General features: G+C 41.0%; 1 protein-coding gene across 5 annotated transcripts in view; it reads left to right on the top strand.

The window, feature by feature from the left end:
• FIP1L1 (factor interacting with PAPOLA and CPSF1) overlaps positions 1-12,462 on the top strand; it is a 323,029-nt gene extending 310,567 nt beyond the window's left edge. For 3 of the 5 annotated variants that reach the window (XM_029587658.1, XM_029587651.1, XM_029587685.1), the window contains 3 exons: positions 3,357-3,380; positions 6,250-6,396; positions 12,101-12,462. In XM_029587658.1, the coding sequence (XP_029443518.1) occupies positions 3,357-3,380; positions 6,250-6,396; positions 12,101-12,248 (319 nt within the window). In that variant the 3' untranslated portion in view covers positions 12,249-12,462. The remainder of the gene's footprint in view (positions 1-3,356; positions 3,381-6,249; positions 6,397-12,100) is intronic. The other 2 variants (XM_029587666.1, XM_029587675.1) reach the window with 2 other exon arrangements.
• The last annotated feature ends 1,119 nt before the right edge of the window (positions 12,463-13,581 follow it).

Below are 13,581 nucleotides of genomic sequence, written 5' to 3'. Positions count from 1 at the left end.
GAGGGAAGGTGAGAGAGAGAGAGAGGGAGGTGTGAGAGAGAGGGGGAGGGAGGTGTGAGAGAGGGAGGTGAGAGAGAGGGGGAGGGAGGTGTGAGGGGGGGGAGGGTGAGAGGGGGGGGGAGGTGAGAGAGAGGGAGGTGAGAGGGAGGGGGGAGAGAGTGAAGGAGGAGGGAGAATGAGGGGGAGGGAGTGGGAAGGAAACGGACCGAGCCCGTTGTTACGGGCTTAACGGCTAGTAAAATTATAATCTACATATAAATAGGCAAAGAGGCTGTGTGTATTAAACAAGACACATTTTTAAAGTTGTTTTTTTTTTTTTTTTTATCTTACTCATAGATAATATTATTGGCTTATAGCTTTGGTCTCCATCAATTAAAAAAAACATAAAAATAAAAATCTTTACCTGTTTTAGGTTTCTCATAAGGCTTTTTTGAGACATAAAGTATTCAGAAACTTGACATTTAAAAGAACAATGGAATGATGACAGTCACTTAGCTGTTTTCCACAGGCTCCTGCAATAATAGTGTGTTCAGCTGAACTCATGGTTTTACCCACACTTAAAAACATATTTTCTGCAGGTAAACATTATTTCTGATGCAAGAAGGAGTTTTGCTGCACAAAATATGCGTTTACAAATGTGCACTCAGCTCAGCATCCTCCAATGCAAATTCCCTGCAAATGAAGGCATTAAGCATTCCCTCCCAATGCAGAGAAGTGAGCTGGCTGAGCGCACATTTTCTTAACACTAGAAAATGTATTCTTTGTCAGAGGTGGAATATAGTCTCATCATGGCCAGATAGTTGGCTAGGAGCACAACAAAATATATGCTACTATACACTGTCTCCCATTCAATCCCCATCCCATCCCAAAATATGTGTGTTCTACCTGTGCAACCACACATTTTAACTCCCAGTGTATTAACATTAACTGCATTGGGAGTTAAAAGAAAATGTTAACTTATGCGTTAAAACTGTTCGCAGAAATTCAGTGATCAGTGACATAAATGGAAACTGAAGTTCTTCATTGATCATTAGCACAAGTAGGGCGATTTCTTTGCTAACTTTTCCAAGTATATGATGAGATCATTCACTTATTATGCCCATTTAATCCTTGCCTCTTTTCTAAGCCTGGGCACCAGTTTTGGTGGAGGTTTTAGTTATCTTCAACTGAATTCTAAACTATAATAGAGATGAAAATTATTTATTTTAGTTTTTACATCCAACAAGGCATTGATCTATGCAGGCTGGGTAAACAAGCATCGGGGTAACTTGCTTGATGTGGCGGTTATCACCCTTAACCATTAAGCCTTATGCTTCACTTTTGATGCAATTCCAACATTACTCTCTGCATCAAAGGCAGGGGGTGGCAGGAAATTCGAATCAAACAGTTACCAACAAGGGCCCTGAACTTGGTGGTCGGTGAAACAGATAAGTGTGGGAGATTGCTGGGCAGATTGGATGGGTCGTTTGGTCTTTTTCTGCCATCATTTCTTTGTTTCCATGTTTCTATGTTTATTTTAGTATGATCCAGTCTTCTGAACAGAACCAAAAGTTGATTTATTAATTTTTGGTATGGTATATATGAAAAGTAATTTTTTTAGATATTCCAGCCTATTGTGAACGGAGGAGCTGTAGGCTGAGAACCAGGGAAGCCAGGGTTCTAATCCCATTGCTGCACTTGTGACCTTGGGCAAATCACTTCACCCTACATTGTCTCAGGTACAAACTTAGATTGTGAGCCCTCTGGGGAAAGGGAAATGCCTACAGGTACCTGAATGTAATCCACTTTGAAGTGGCTGAAAGGCAAAATATAAATACATTAAAATAAATTGTGTACAGATATGTAGAAAGATACTTTTTTCTGAATCTTTTTAGTGAAGTTAAATATTTGTAGGTAAAAATCAAGACTGCTCACCAGTAAATGAAAAAAATAGTTTAGTTTATGAAACTATTTATGAAAAAGTTTTAAATCTCTTTAGGTATTTTCCTGTTATAGCTGTACTTGAAAGGCATTTCCTATATATTCTCTATATTTTTGCACCTTTTCTTCTTTTGAAACTAATTACCATACTGGAAAGTGATGTATTTTTCCAGCCACTAGAAAAAAATAGGCTGCAGTCATTCTCAGGCCGACACAATGATCTGAGCATTAACGAAGTATGCACTGGATTTCAGTGCACAGTTTTATCACACAGATGAGATTTTTTTAAACTCCTGATGCAGTAAACGAGTGCTATCTAATGCATTGGGAGTTATAAAAAAGTGCGCTGACTGGAAAAAATGTGTATTCAGCACAGGCTCAACTCACATTTTAACTTGGGAAGGAGGGGGGGCCATCTCTTGAAACGTAGCACCGGAAGAGAGAGAGTACTAACCATGGCCAGATAGCCGGATATGTCCATATTCATCTCGCTAAGTGGCAGTGACTAATTGCGGTCAGATAGCTGGATAAGTCCGTATTTATCTGGCTAAGTTGCAGTGGCCGCTTCTACTTAGCCAGATAAGTACCAACTTATCCAGTTATCTGGCTGCAGTTAGCCACCACCACTTAGCTGGATAAATATGGACTTATTTGGTTCAGTAACAGCAGTTAGCTGCTGTCGCTTGGCCAGATAAATATGGATTTATCCAGCTATCTGGCCAGCCAAGAGCAGGAAAAACTTTTTATTTTCATTTTATTTTCAGCTGCGGCTTGAGGTGACAGCAGCGCTGGACACTTGACTCCTGAAATTGAGTTAAGTTTCCAGTGCTACGAGCATCTGGGTTAGACCAACGCGCACCTCTGCATCAGGGAGCACTACCTAATGCCCTCATTTGCATGGAATTTCCATGCAAGGGCACTAAGCAGTGCTCACCTTTCTGAATGCATGTTTTGTGAGCGTAAAACAACCTTGCTGCATCTGCAGTAAGGTTTGTGCTCACAGAATGTGTATTCAAGTGCGGATTAAACTGGGCATTGGCCTGTTATGGGTTGGTCAGATGGAGATGCCCATCTAGTAAACAGTCGTTATTTCTTTTCCCCTGGTGTGCAAACTATTCACCTCTTTAATATACCATGGCTATTTCTACTACCTAGATCTTTCTTAGGATGCACATATATTGGGCATGCTACCTCTCCCACTTAAGAGCTTTGCTTTCGAGTAAGTGTTGATACTATGTGACAGATTAACTTCTGTTGTGAATCTGTTAAACAAAACTTGAGGTATCTGATTTATTGGGCATTTCTAGGCAAGCATCATAACTGAATGTATCAGGTACATTCAGCAGAAATGATATAGTAATGTGACAGTTTTTAAGTAGTTTTTTTTTTAATGTATAAGTTTGGTGTTGAATGGAAGATCTTTTTTTTTTCTTTAGAGTGGCTGGTGGTCAGTTGAAAAGGTAAGCTATAGTGCACATCATTAAGAATATTTTTAGTCAATATAGTTGTATGTATAAATCAGTTAAGCCAATGAATGAATGAATCAACTGAATGAACTGGTTTCTGTTATGATTGAGTAATGTCACTGACTAATTTTTTAATAAGGAAATTGAATATTTTCTTGCACTTCCTCTATTATTTGAGTACTTTGCAAATTTCTATATCAGAAATAGTTTAATTTTAATAGTTCTATAAATAACTAGCCTTTTGACAGGTAAGGAAAATGAAGTTAACGTGTACCTGCTTATCCTAGAATACTTCCCTTCTCCCCACTTATACCGCTGCCTCCCTCATGTTAGATCAAATCAGTCAATTTTTTTAATATCTTAAATGAAAATAAAAAACTTGTACCTTTTTCTCCTTATCCAAAACATAACTTATCTGCTTCATAAAATTGATTGATTTTGTATAATTATTGCATGGTATAAGCTTCTTTCATGTAAAGAAATCTTTTCCAAATTTCTAATTAGTCTGGTTTTTTTTAATTTAGTCTAGGAGCACTTATTTCCTAAGCAGCTTTTTCAAGTTATATTATTTGAGAATTTATCAAATACTGCCATAAGATTTCCCCTTACTGTGTTTTGAGTGCATAACTTTTTTCAAGGGAATATGTTAATAGTATTTCAGGTGGAAAAGCCATTTCAGTGAAAATGTGAAATTATACATTAAAAAATTTTTAGAATCTGCAATAATTGTTGCAACGCTCCACCAAAAAAGTGGTGAAAATTATGTTGATCAAATATCAACCCTCCAGAATACTGCTCACAAAATACATATGATTGATATTTGTTACTTATAAGTCAAGTGCAGCTGTTCCTCTACCTTACTGTGTGCCTTCACATCCTAACCCCCCGCATGCCTCCTCGGCAAGTTGATCTTTGATCTCGCAGAAATGTGCAGGGTAGGTTGAATATTGGATTTGTCTGCAGTCATGGTTAGTAGCTGCAGCCTTTTGGAGCATGGTACTGTTAGCCACCCATTTATAGTCTCTATGGCAGCTTCTCAATCACAGCACCAGTTTCCTTAATAGAAAAACTGCTGAGCGGCAGGGCAGGTCTGCCACAGGCTCTGCATACAAGCAGCTTACAGGATAACACCCAGTAAAAGCTGCATCTTCTGACGTCTCTGAGAGCAGCTAAACCCAAAGTGCCTCAAGCAGTGTTTACCAACCCTATCCTGGAAGAACACCTAACCAATCTGATTTTTAGGATAGCCATAATGAATTTACATGAGAGATGTCTGCATACACTTGTTCTTTAGTGCATGCAAATCTATCTCATGCATATTCATTATGGATATCCTGAAAACCAGATCAATAAGGTGTTCCTCCAAGACAGGTGGGGGAGAGAAAGTAGGCCTGAAGATTGAAGTGAATGAGTGGAGAGGTAACTGCGAGATGAGAGTAAAGAAAAAGATTAGCAATTAGATATTTCATGATTAATGCTGATACAACTTAATACTCATAAATAGGGTTTAAGAAGTCAGTGTAAAGAATTTATGTAGGTATCTCAGTTGAAAGGGATACATGCTCATAAAAGCATGTATAGTCCAAGGTTAGTCTAGAGGTCTGTTTGACCTTATTTACATATTACACTCTGATTTCAACATGGAAAGAATTTGTATAGTCACTTAATGTTTAATGGTTGAGTACTATTTCATGGATGTCTCAGAAAACTGGAAGAGTTACAATTATATGCCAACCTTTACTGAAGGTAGAACGTATGCAGTATTTAAAGTATTGTTGGGCTGTATTGCTAATGCAATGAAATAGAATTTTAATATTTCAATGATTCAGTTGTACTACTTTTAGCAACTCAAAAGAACAAATCCGATTTACAAATATTTTTATAATTTTTCCATATTCCAAAATCTCTTAATAAACGCTTGTATCACAAAATGAATAGTACATTTACAAATTGTGTGGATGTTAATTTCTAAATCTTCCCTTTGAAAGACTACAAAAACATGGGTTTGGGTTTTTTTTATATAGTTGGCTTTAGTAATAGAAACATCTACCACTTATGGCCTTGAGGAAAACATTTTTTTTACTGTAAGATTCACTGTCATTCCGTTCGTTACTTGAGTGAGCATGAATACATGATGCCAAAGGGTCTTAAATGAAGGAATATGTGTACAGTTGCTACTGCAAGAGAAGTTATAACATGAATTCTAAAGGAATGAATATTTAACATTTGAGAAAGTCCAAGTGGTCTTATTTTCCTTATATGTGGTCTTCTGCCATCATGTATTTTATACAATAAATAGTCAATATATTGGCTGAAAAATAGTTGACTTTTTGTGACTGTTAATTTCTGTGCCAAGTTGAAACTCTGGAGCTCTCATTGGCTTCCTCAGAATGGTCTCAATGTGGTGAAAGGTAAGTGTATATGTGTGTGAAACTGGAAAGTCTGCAAGCTAAGAGTCAATATCTTACCTGCTCAATTAAAAAAACAAAACAAAACAAAACTTTTGATTTAACTACTTTTGTTAAACTACAGTAGTAACAATATTTGCAATTCCTTTGCATTGTTACTAATTTTGTTTAGTATGAAAACAAATGAAACAACTTCTAAAATGTTCTTCATTGTGTTGATGGAATATGCTTTGTGTTTGTATTTTTTTAATCTTTAGATATGGTTTTGGTTTAGATATGAGAAAAATATATGGCATTTGTGTATTAAAAGGAGGAGGATATACACAAATAGGCCACAAAGTAGGAAAATAAAATATATTTAGCTCCTTTTATAATATATTGTTATCTAAATGTAATTTTTCATATTTAAGACGTATTTAGGCTTGCTAAAAGGTTCTGATTTCTCTCTCTTCTAGTGATGATGACCGGTACAGATATAGAGAATATGCAGAAAGGAGTTATGAACGTCACAGAGAGAGAGTAAGCAGGGAAAAGGAAGAAAGACACAGGGAAAGGAGGCATCGAGAAAAAGAAGAATCATCGCGTCACAAGTCTTCTCGAAGGTATCATTTAATGTTGTACAGTGATCATAGGAAAAATGTAAAGAAAATTATACATGATAAAATATGAAACCTTTATTCCTTTACTAGCTGTACCCGGCCACGCGTTGCTGTGGCTCAGTCTGGTTAAATGGAAAAGAAAGAAAAGAGAGAGCGCACATTTCGAATATGGTTAATTTCACAATGCTTGTGGGTATACAATATTTTTTGTTGTTCCATTGTCTGTGCAGATATAGAGATTGTCTGGTTTGCCGACTCTAGAACACGCAACTTATAATTGTCCATGTGAGAAACAATCCGTGTCTAGATGTAAACCGCATAATTCTAGAAATGAAAAAGAATGAAAAAAGAAAAAACATAAACTATACTCACTAAATGAACGGTATGGTAAACGACACAGCTCAATTCCAACGCAATGTCACACGAAATAATTAAATCAAAACGAAAATAAATCGAAATCTATGAAAATTCAATTTAACAATGCAATTGGAAACATTGAAATGGAATCGTAAAATATTTAGTCCAAGCCGTTAAGCTCGTCAAAACGGACAAGATTTTTGTCCCCTCTCCTCCTACGTCTTTGCTCTGCTTCGCTCGCTCCCCCCCCCCCCCCCCCCCCCCCCCCCCCCCCCCGCTTTCTACTGTTCTCTGTTCAGCTCTTTGCACTTTGGCTGCTGCAGGCTGCAGCTGCTTGTGATCTCTTCACAGCCGCTTTCTACTGCATTTGCTCTGCTCCGGCCGTCCCAACTCCCTTCCCCGGCAGTGTACGGACTGACTCGGCGTGGTGAAGGGCCAAAGGCGGCAGCGGTGGTAGGAACTGCCATCCCAACTCCCTCCCCCCTTCCCCGGTGGTGGAGGGACAGGCTCAGACCCCTTTCACTCTATCCTTACAGGCCCCAACTCCTTTGCTCTCCCATTCCCCTCTACACTGAACCCCTTCCACTTTAACCTATAAGTGGAGAGCTGGGGGGGGGGGAGTAGAGAATCTCTCTCTCATACAGCCCCCTACATAGGCTTCCTCTCTCTCTCTCTCTCTTGCACATACACTCTCCCTCTGTCCCTCACACTCGCACGCCCAATCCCTCTCACACACATACACAATCCCTCACGTAGTCTCCCTCTCTCTTTGGCACTCACACTCACCTTCAGCGTACATTACCACACTTCTCTCTCACACAGTTAAAACGGGCGGGATTTTTGTCCCCTCCCCACCTAAGTCTTTGCTCTGCACTCGCAAGAGCTTGCAAATTTCCCACGCCAGATGTATCTGGGAGAGAGAGGAAAACACTCCCCCCCACCCTCACAAAGGGCAGGCGGCAGGCACTGCAACAGATTTGGGACATGTTGCCTAGCTTACTTTGCTCTTTCTGGCAGACCTGTGCCTTTAAGAAATCCGATCGGGGGCTTGAGAGGGAGGAGGGAGCAGGGCTCTGGCTTTCACTTTCGTCACTGTGCTTTGCTGGGAGTGGGGGTGGAGCGATGCCCATGTAAACTCTTCCCGTGGCGGCTGAGACCCATGAGCGGGCTGACAGCACTGCCTTCCCCCTCCCCCCCCCAGTTGCGGGATATTTACTTGGCTTCTCTTTATCTGTGGGTCTCGGGGCGGGGGAGGAGGGCGAGCTGTTCTCTGTTCAGCTCTTTGCACTTTGGCTGCTGCAGGCTGCAGCTGCTTGTGATCTCTTCACAGCTGTTTTCTACTGCATTTGCTCTGCTCCGGCCGTCCCAACTCCCTTCCCCGGCAGTGGACTGACTGACTCGGCGACTCTTCTACCCTTTCCTCCTCCTGTGTGTAACTGTCCGGCAGTCCTTACTCTCTCCCCCCTTCCCCAGCGGGGGAGGAACGGGCTGAGCCATTTCTCGGAGCGGCAACTCGTCTGACCTTTCCTCCTCCCCTCTGTGACACCCAGCACATAGTGCAGAACTCAATGGTCCGCACATGCGCGGTAGAGCTGCTCTCTACTGCACATTTGCGGGCCATGGGTCAGAGCCCATTTATATTGTAGATAGCATGTGTCGCTTGTGCGTCCACCAGATGGCGCTGTTTTTCCAAAAAAAGCATGTTTTTACCTGTCACAGGTGTGACATCTATATAATATAGGTATATAAAAACACGCGCGTATTCGAATGCAACGTTGTGTCAAAATTTCAAAGCGGTGAAGAACTTTCGGAGATTTAAGATTTTGAACAAACGAACATTTACATTTTTATTTATATAGATAGGAAAATCCTTGTGAATACCCCGAGGTCAATATTCAAAAGCAATTTAGACAGATAATTGAAAAGCTATCTGTCTAAATGACTTACTTGGGTATATTCAGCGCATATCTGGCTAAATTGTAGCCAGGTAACTACCCGGCTAGAATTTATCTGGATGAGCTGGGGCATTCTTGGGGCGGGCAGGAGGTGTTCTGGGGAGGAGTGGCGTTAGCTAGATAAATTAAATGGCTGACTCTGATATTTTGAGTTAGCTGGTTAACTAATTCAGCTAACTCTGCTCAAATTGTAGGATTGTCCTGAAGTTAGCCAGTTATACAAAACCAGCTAACTTTGATAGGCAGGAATATTCAGCAGCACAACCTGATGAACTGATAAGACAAAATGAGGCTGCTAATATGTACCAATAGTTCTTTCTTTGTGATTTTCTTTTCTCTGAATTCACCAACACTGCTAGAATCTGTTTTACATGACTGTAACAGATACTACGAAAATCTTAATCCCCTTGTGGGTTTTGGAGTACATTTTCTGTTGGAGCTCAGAATGATAATGTCAGTTCCCATCAACAATAACAAAATCAGCAAGTTTAAGATACAGAAAATAAATGTTATGAGGGCTTGGTGCTTTGCCTGGGCCAAGCCTCTCAAGAGCTGTTGTCATTTTATTCAGAACCAATTAAGCCACAATCAGCTGTTGATGTATCGTATTTCTTCAGCTCAGAGTTCCCTTGACAAGAGAAATGTTGGCCAGCCCTTGGATACTTGTCATAATTAATTATTGTTAAGGCAATGTGAACAGCAGTAAATAAGGTATAGTTGCTTGAGTAGCTGTACTGTTGGTTAAGGTGTTAATCACCTTCCAGGCCACTTGATGGGGCCGAAGATGATATTCTTTACTTTCTCATGCTTATCTACGCCTTGTGTGTCCCATTGAATCAAAGCTTGAGTTCCAAAGTCAATTTTTGTCTTAATACTAGTTTGTCAGATCCTTAAAGATAGAATAGAATATTTCATTTTCATTACATCATGATTTATAAGGTTCCATACTCTTGGAAAAATATGACAGTTGTTTCAGTCTCCAAGTTAAAAGCATCATCAACAGGTCTGTGGATGTATTGATTTCCTTGCTATTGATCCCATTAAAACTGGTCATCTAGGTACAGGGGCACAGAATTATGCCTTTGCTTAAAGGAAAACGTATGCAAGAACAAATTAGTTTCCTAGAAAATCCTATTACTTAAGGCTAAGACCCAATTGTGGCTGGCTACACAGAAACTGCTTTTAAAGCTGATGAAAATTGTGAACAGAACTAAGAATTATCAAATTTGATTAGATCAAAGTGCCACCCAGCCCAGCTGTGAAAGGTGAAGTAGATAACCCTTTCTGCTGTGGCATGGTTGATGCAGCCTTGTAAAAGAACCTACAAGGCCTACGCTGGCAGCTGGCGAACGCGCCTTGTAGCGGAAAAGACTAGAGATTCAACACTACCAGCCATCTGCCCTGCAGGTTGAGCCTTTGGGTTCTGGCAGCCAGCAGGTCTTAGGAGGTCTCTAGGGTGGTGGCTAGAGCAGGAGTCCAATGGAACACCAGGGTCAGAGCAGGCAGTAGATTAACGGAGTTGGACACAGGCCAAGGTTGCGGCAAGTGGCAGACAAAGGTGGTCAGATCCAGGCGACAAGTGATCATTTATTTATTTAAAGACTTTTATATACCGGTATTAGTGGGGGACATCATACCGGTTTCCATTCGAACATTTAAGCTTGGAAGATACATATTAACAGGGAGATGGAACTGGGAAGGGGGTAACAAGTTGCAGTATGGAAATATAGATTAAAACAAAAACAACAAGAAACCTTAACATAAGGCATGTATAATCACATTGTGAGGGGCATATGGGCTGACAGAGTGGGGGAAAATCTATTCTGGATGGGCTCCTTTAGATCTATTCTGGATAAGCTCGTTTAAATAACCAAGTTTTTAGATACTTTTTAAATTTAGTCCTACATGGTTCAAGACGCAGGTTAGGAGGCAGGGAGTTCCAGAGGGCGGGGCCAGTAATTGAGAGCAATTGTGGTCAAGTCCAGACAAGAGGTTAAGATCTGGAGAGTCAGTCCAAGGGGAGATGAAGACACTGGATGAGATGGCAGGACAAGGCAAGGCTAGAGAGACAAAATTGTATGAGGCAAGACTCAGACAAAGCAGGAATCAGGAACTCTGGGCACAGTAATCAGGAACTCAGAGCAACACACACTGCAAGGCAGGAGACCTGTTGCTGAGGCGAGGGATTGCTGCGTGGCCTTTGCTTATATATGCCAGGAGACAAACATCACCTGGAGGCGCTGCTCAGAGATTCTGGTCACAGGGCCCGTATTATGCACACACGAGCCTATAGGATGGCAGTGTTAGCTATGGTTGGTGGTGTTTGGTGATGGCGGGAGACCTCTGGCAGCATCATGAAGCAGCAGGGGTGAGATTGGTGGCTTGCGGGGCCATCCCATTAACACCAGCATTCTGTTTTTGACAGTGGAATGCAACAAATATTTCAGGGAAGTGTACGTTGAGTGTTCATCTGCTATTATATCATTCCATTTTCCAGCAGTTATGGTTTGGGACTGCATTTAACCCACCATGACATCTTTGGCTGTTATGTTAAAATGCTTGTCATTGATCAAATAAATAAATCTATCTTCCTTAAATTTGATGACTTGCTTTTTAGTTATGTTAGCTTCTTGTATATATAATACCTGTGGTAGTGCGTTCTACAGGTTAACTGTGCTATGTGAAGAAGTGCTTCCTTTTGTTTACTTTAAACCTGATAGCTTGTATCTGGTGAATAATTGTTTCCTCTTTACTTTCTTTATATCTCTCATAATTTTACATACTTCTATCACATATCCTCAAACATCTTTCTTCTTAGCTGAAGAGTCCTAGTTCTGTGAGTCTCTCCTTTTATGAAAATTGTTCCATATCCCTAAATGTCTATGTTGTCCTTCTCTGTATCTTTTCGAGGTATTGTCTCCTGTTCGAGATAGGGTGACTAATCTGGTATTCAAATATGGATACACCTTAGATTTGTATAATGGCATTTCTGCTTTGTTTACAAATCCTAATATTCTCTTAACTCTCTTGAACCATGCTATACCGTTGGCCTGCTGTTTTTGTAGAACTATTCAGTAACTAAGATCTCTTTCCTTAGTGATAACAGCTAAATTGAAGCCCTTCATCGTGTATAAGGAGTTTGAATTGCTTTTCCTGTCTGTATTATTGCATTTATCAGTGTTGAAACTGATCTGCCACTTTTATTTCCCATTCACTCTGTTTTCAAAGAGCATTTGTGGGTCTTCATCAGTTTAGGTTTTAATTATCCATTATAATTTTGTATTAAATAGAATTACAATAATACAACATATCAAATATATCCTGAAACTGTGTGACAGTAATTATACCACAGTAGAGCTAAGCATTTTTCTTCTCTTCACTTTTTTTTTTCTTAGTAGCAGCAGGCGGCGTCATGATAGTGAAGAAGGAGACAGCCACAGAAGACACAAACACAAAAAATCCAAAAGAAGCAAAGAAGGAAAAGATACTGGAGGTGAACCTGCCCCTGAACAAGAAAATACTGAAGCTGCATCTATGGAGTAGGCAATTCTAAGTTTTCCTGCTGGCAGCTAAAATAAGAGTATTTTGATGTCCTCAGTGCCAGGAATAGGTTGCTATAAATCTTGTATTTTTTCTGGAAATTATTAAAGAAATTTGCTCTTAAATTTGTTCTGTTAGCATGAAACACGTTTGTTTTTTCTTTATTGTTTTTTTAATAAATTTTTTCATGTTAAGTTAATTTACTGTACTTACAGAACTTCAGAATAAAAGGTGTGAATTATTTGTTATACAAAATAGTAAGTAAAGACATCTGTACTTGTTTACTCTGTTTATATTAGCAGGGAAGTACCCACATTATTTTCCATAGGATTGTCTACATGGCAGCAGCCTAGCAGTTTTAAATGGATAGAAATTATATCATGTTCTTCTATCTGCCAGTAAAAAAATGTGTGAACACGAACATATTTTAATCAATTTAGGGAACTTTCAGCCAACAACTCAGTTACCAGACATCATTTTCCCTGGCAACAAGCAGATCAACAGTCACATATATATTGTCATGTGACATCAGGAACCTCCATGCTAATGGATACATCAACGGGCGGATTTTAAAAGCCCTGCTCGCGTAAATCCGCCCGGATTTACATGAGGAGGGCCCTGGCGCGCCTATTTTGCATAGGCCGCCGGCGGCGCAGAGCCCCGGGACGCGTGTAAGTCCCGGGGTTTTTTGAAGGGGGCGTGTCAGGGCGGGGCCGAATGACACGGCATTTCGGGGGCGGGATGTGGCATTTTGGGGGCGGGACCTGGGGCGTGGCGCCGGCCCAGGGGCGTGGTAGAGGCCTTCGGACCAGCCCCCGGGTCGGATGACGGCGCGCAAGCAGTCCGCTGGCGCGCGTAGATTTACGTCTGCTTCTAGCAGGTGTAAATCTAGGGGCAAAGGTAAGGGGGGGGTTTAGATAGGGCCGGGGGGGGTGGGTTAGGTAGGGGAAAGTGAGGGGAGGGCGAAAGAAAGTTCCCTCCGAGGCCGCTCCGATTTCGGAGCGGCCTCGGAGGGAACGGAGGCAGGCTGCGCAGCTCGGCGTGCGCAGGCTGCCCAAAATCGGCAGCCTTGCGCGCGCCGATCCAGGATTTTATAAGTTACGCGCGGCTATGCGCGTATCTTATAAAATCCAGCGTACTTTTGTTTGCGCCTGCTGCGCGAACAAAAGTACGCGATCACGCTCTTTTTTTTAAAATCTACTCCCAAGTGAACTACTGCAGGCAGCATTGCCAATCATATCAGAATCAATGTTGGGACAGCAGCAGTCTGCACTGACCTCAGCCCTCTTCATTTCCAAATTGAAGTTGCTCCTCTGAACTCAAGGGAGTGTACCAA

This window comes from Rhinatrema bivittatum, chromosome 1 (assembly GCF_901001135.1).
Source record: "Rhinatrema bivittatum chromosome 1, aRhiBiv1.1, whole genome shotgun sequence".
Classification (NCBI taxonomy): Eukaryota; Metazoa; Chordata; class Amphibia; order Gymnophiona; family Rhinatrematidae; genus Rhinatrema; species Rhinatrema bivittatum.
This window is presented reverse-complemented; position numbering and strand designations above follow the sequence as displayed.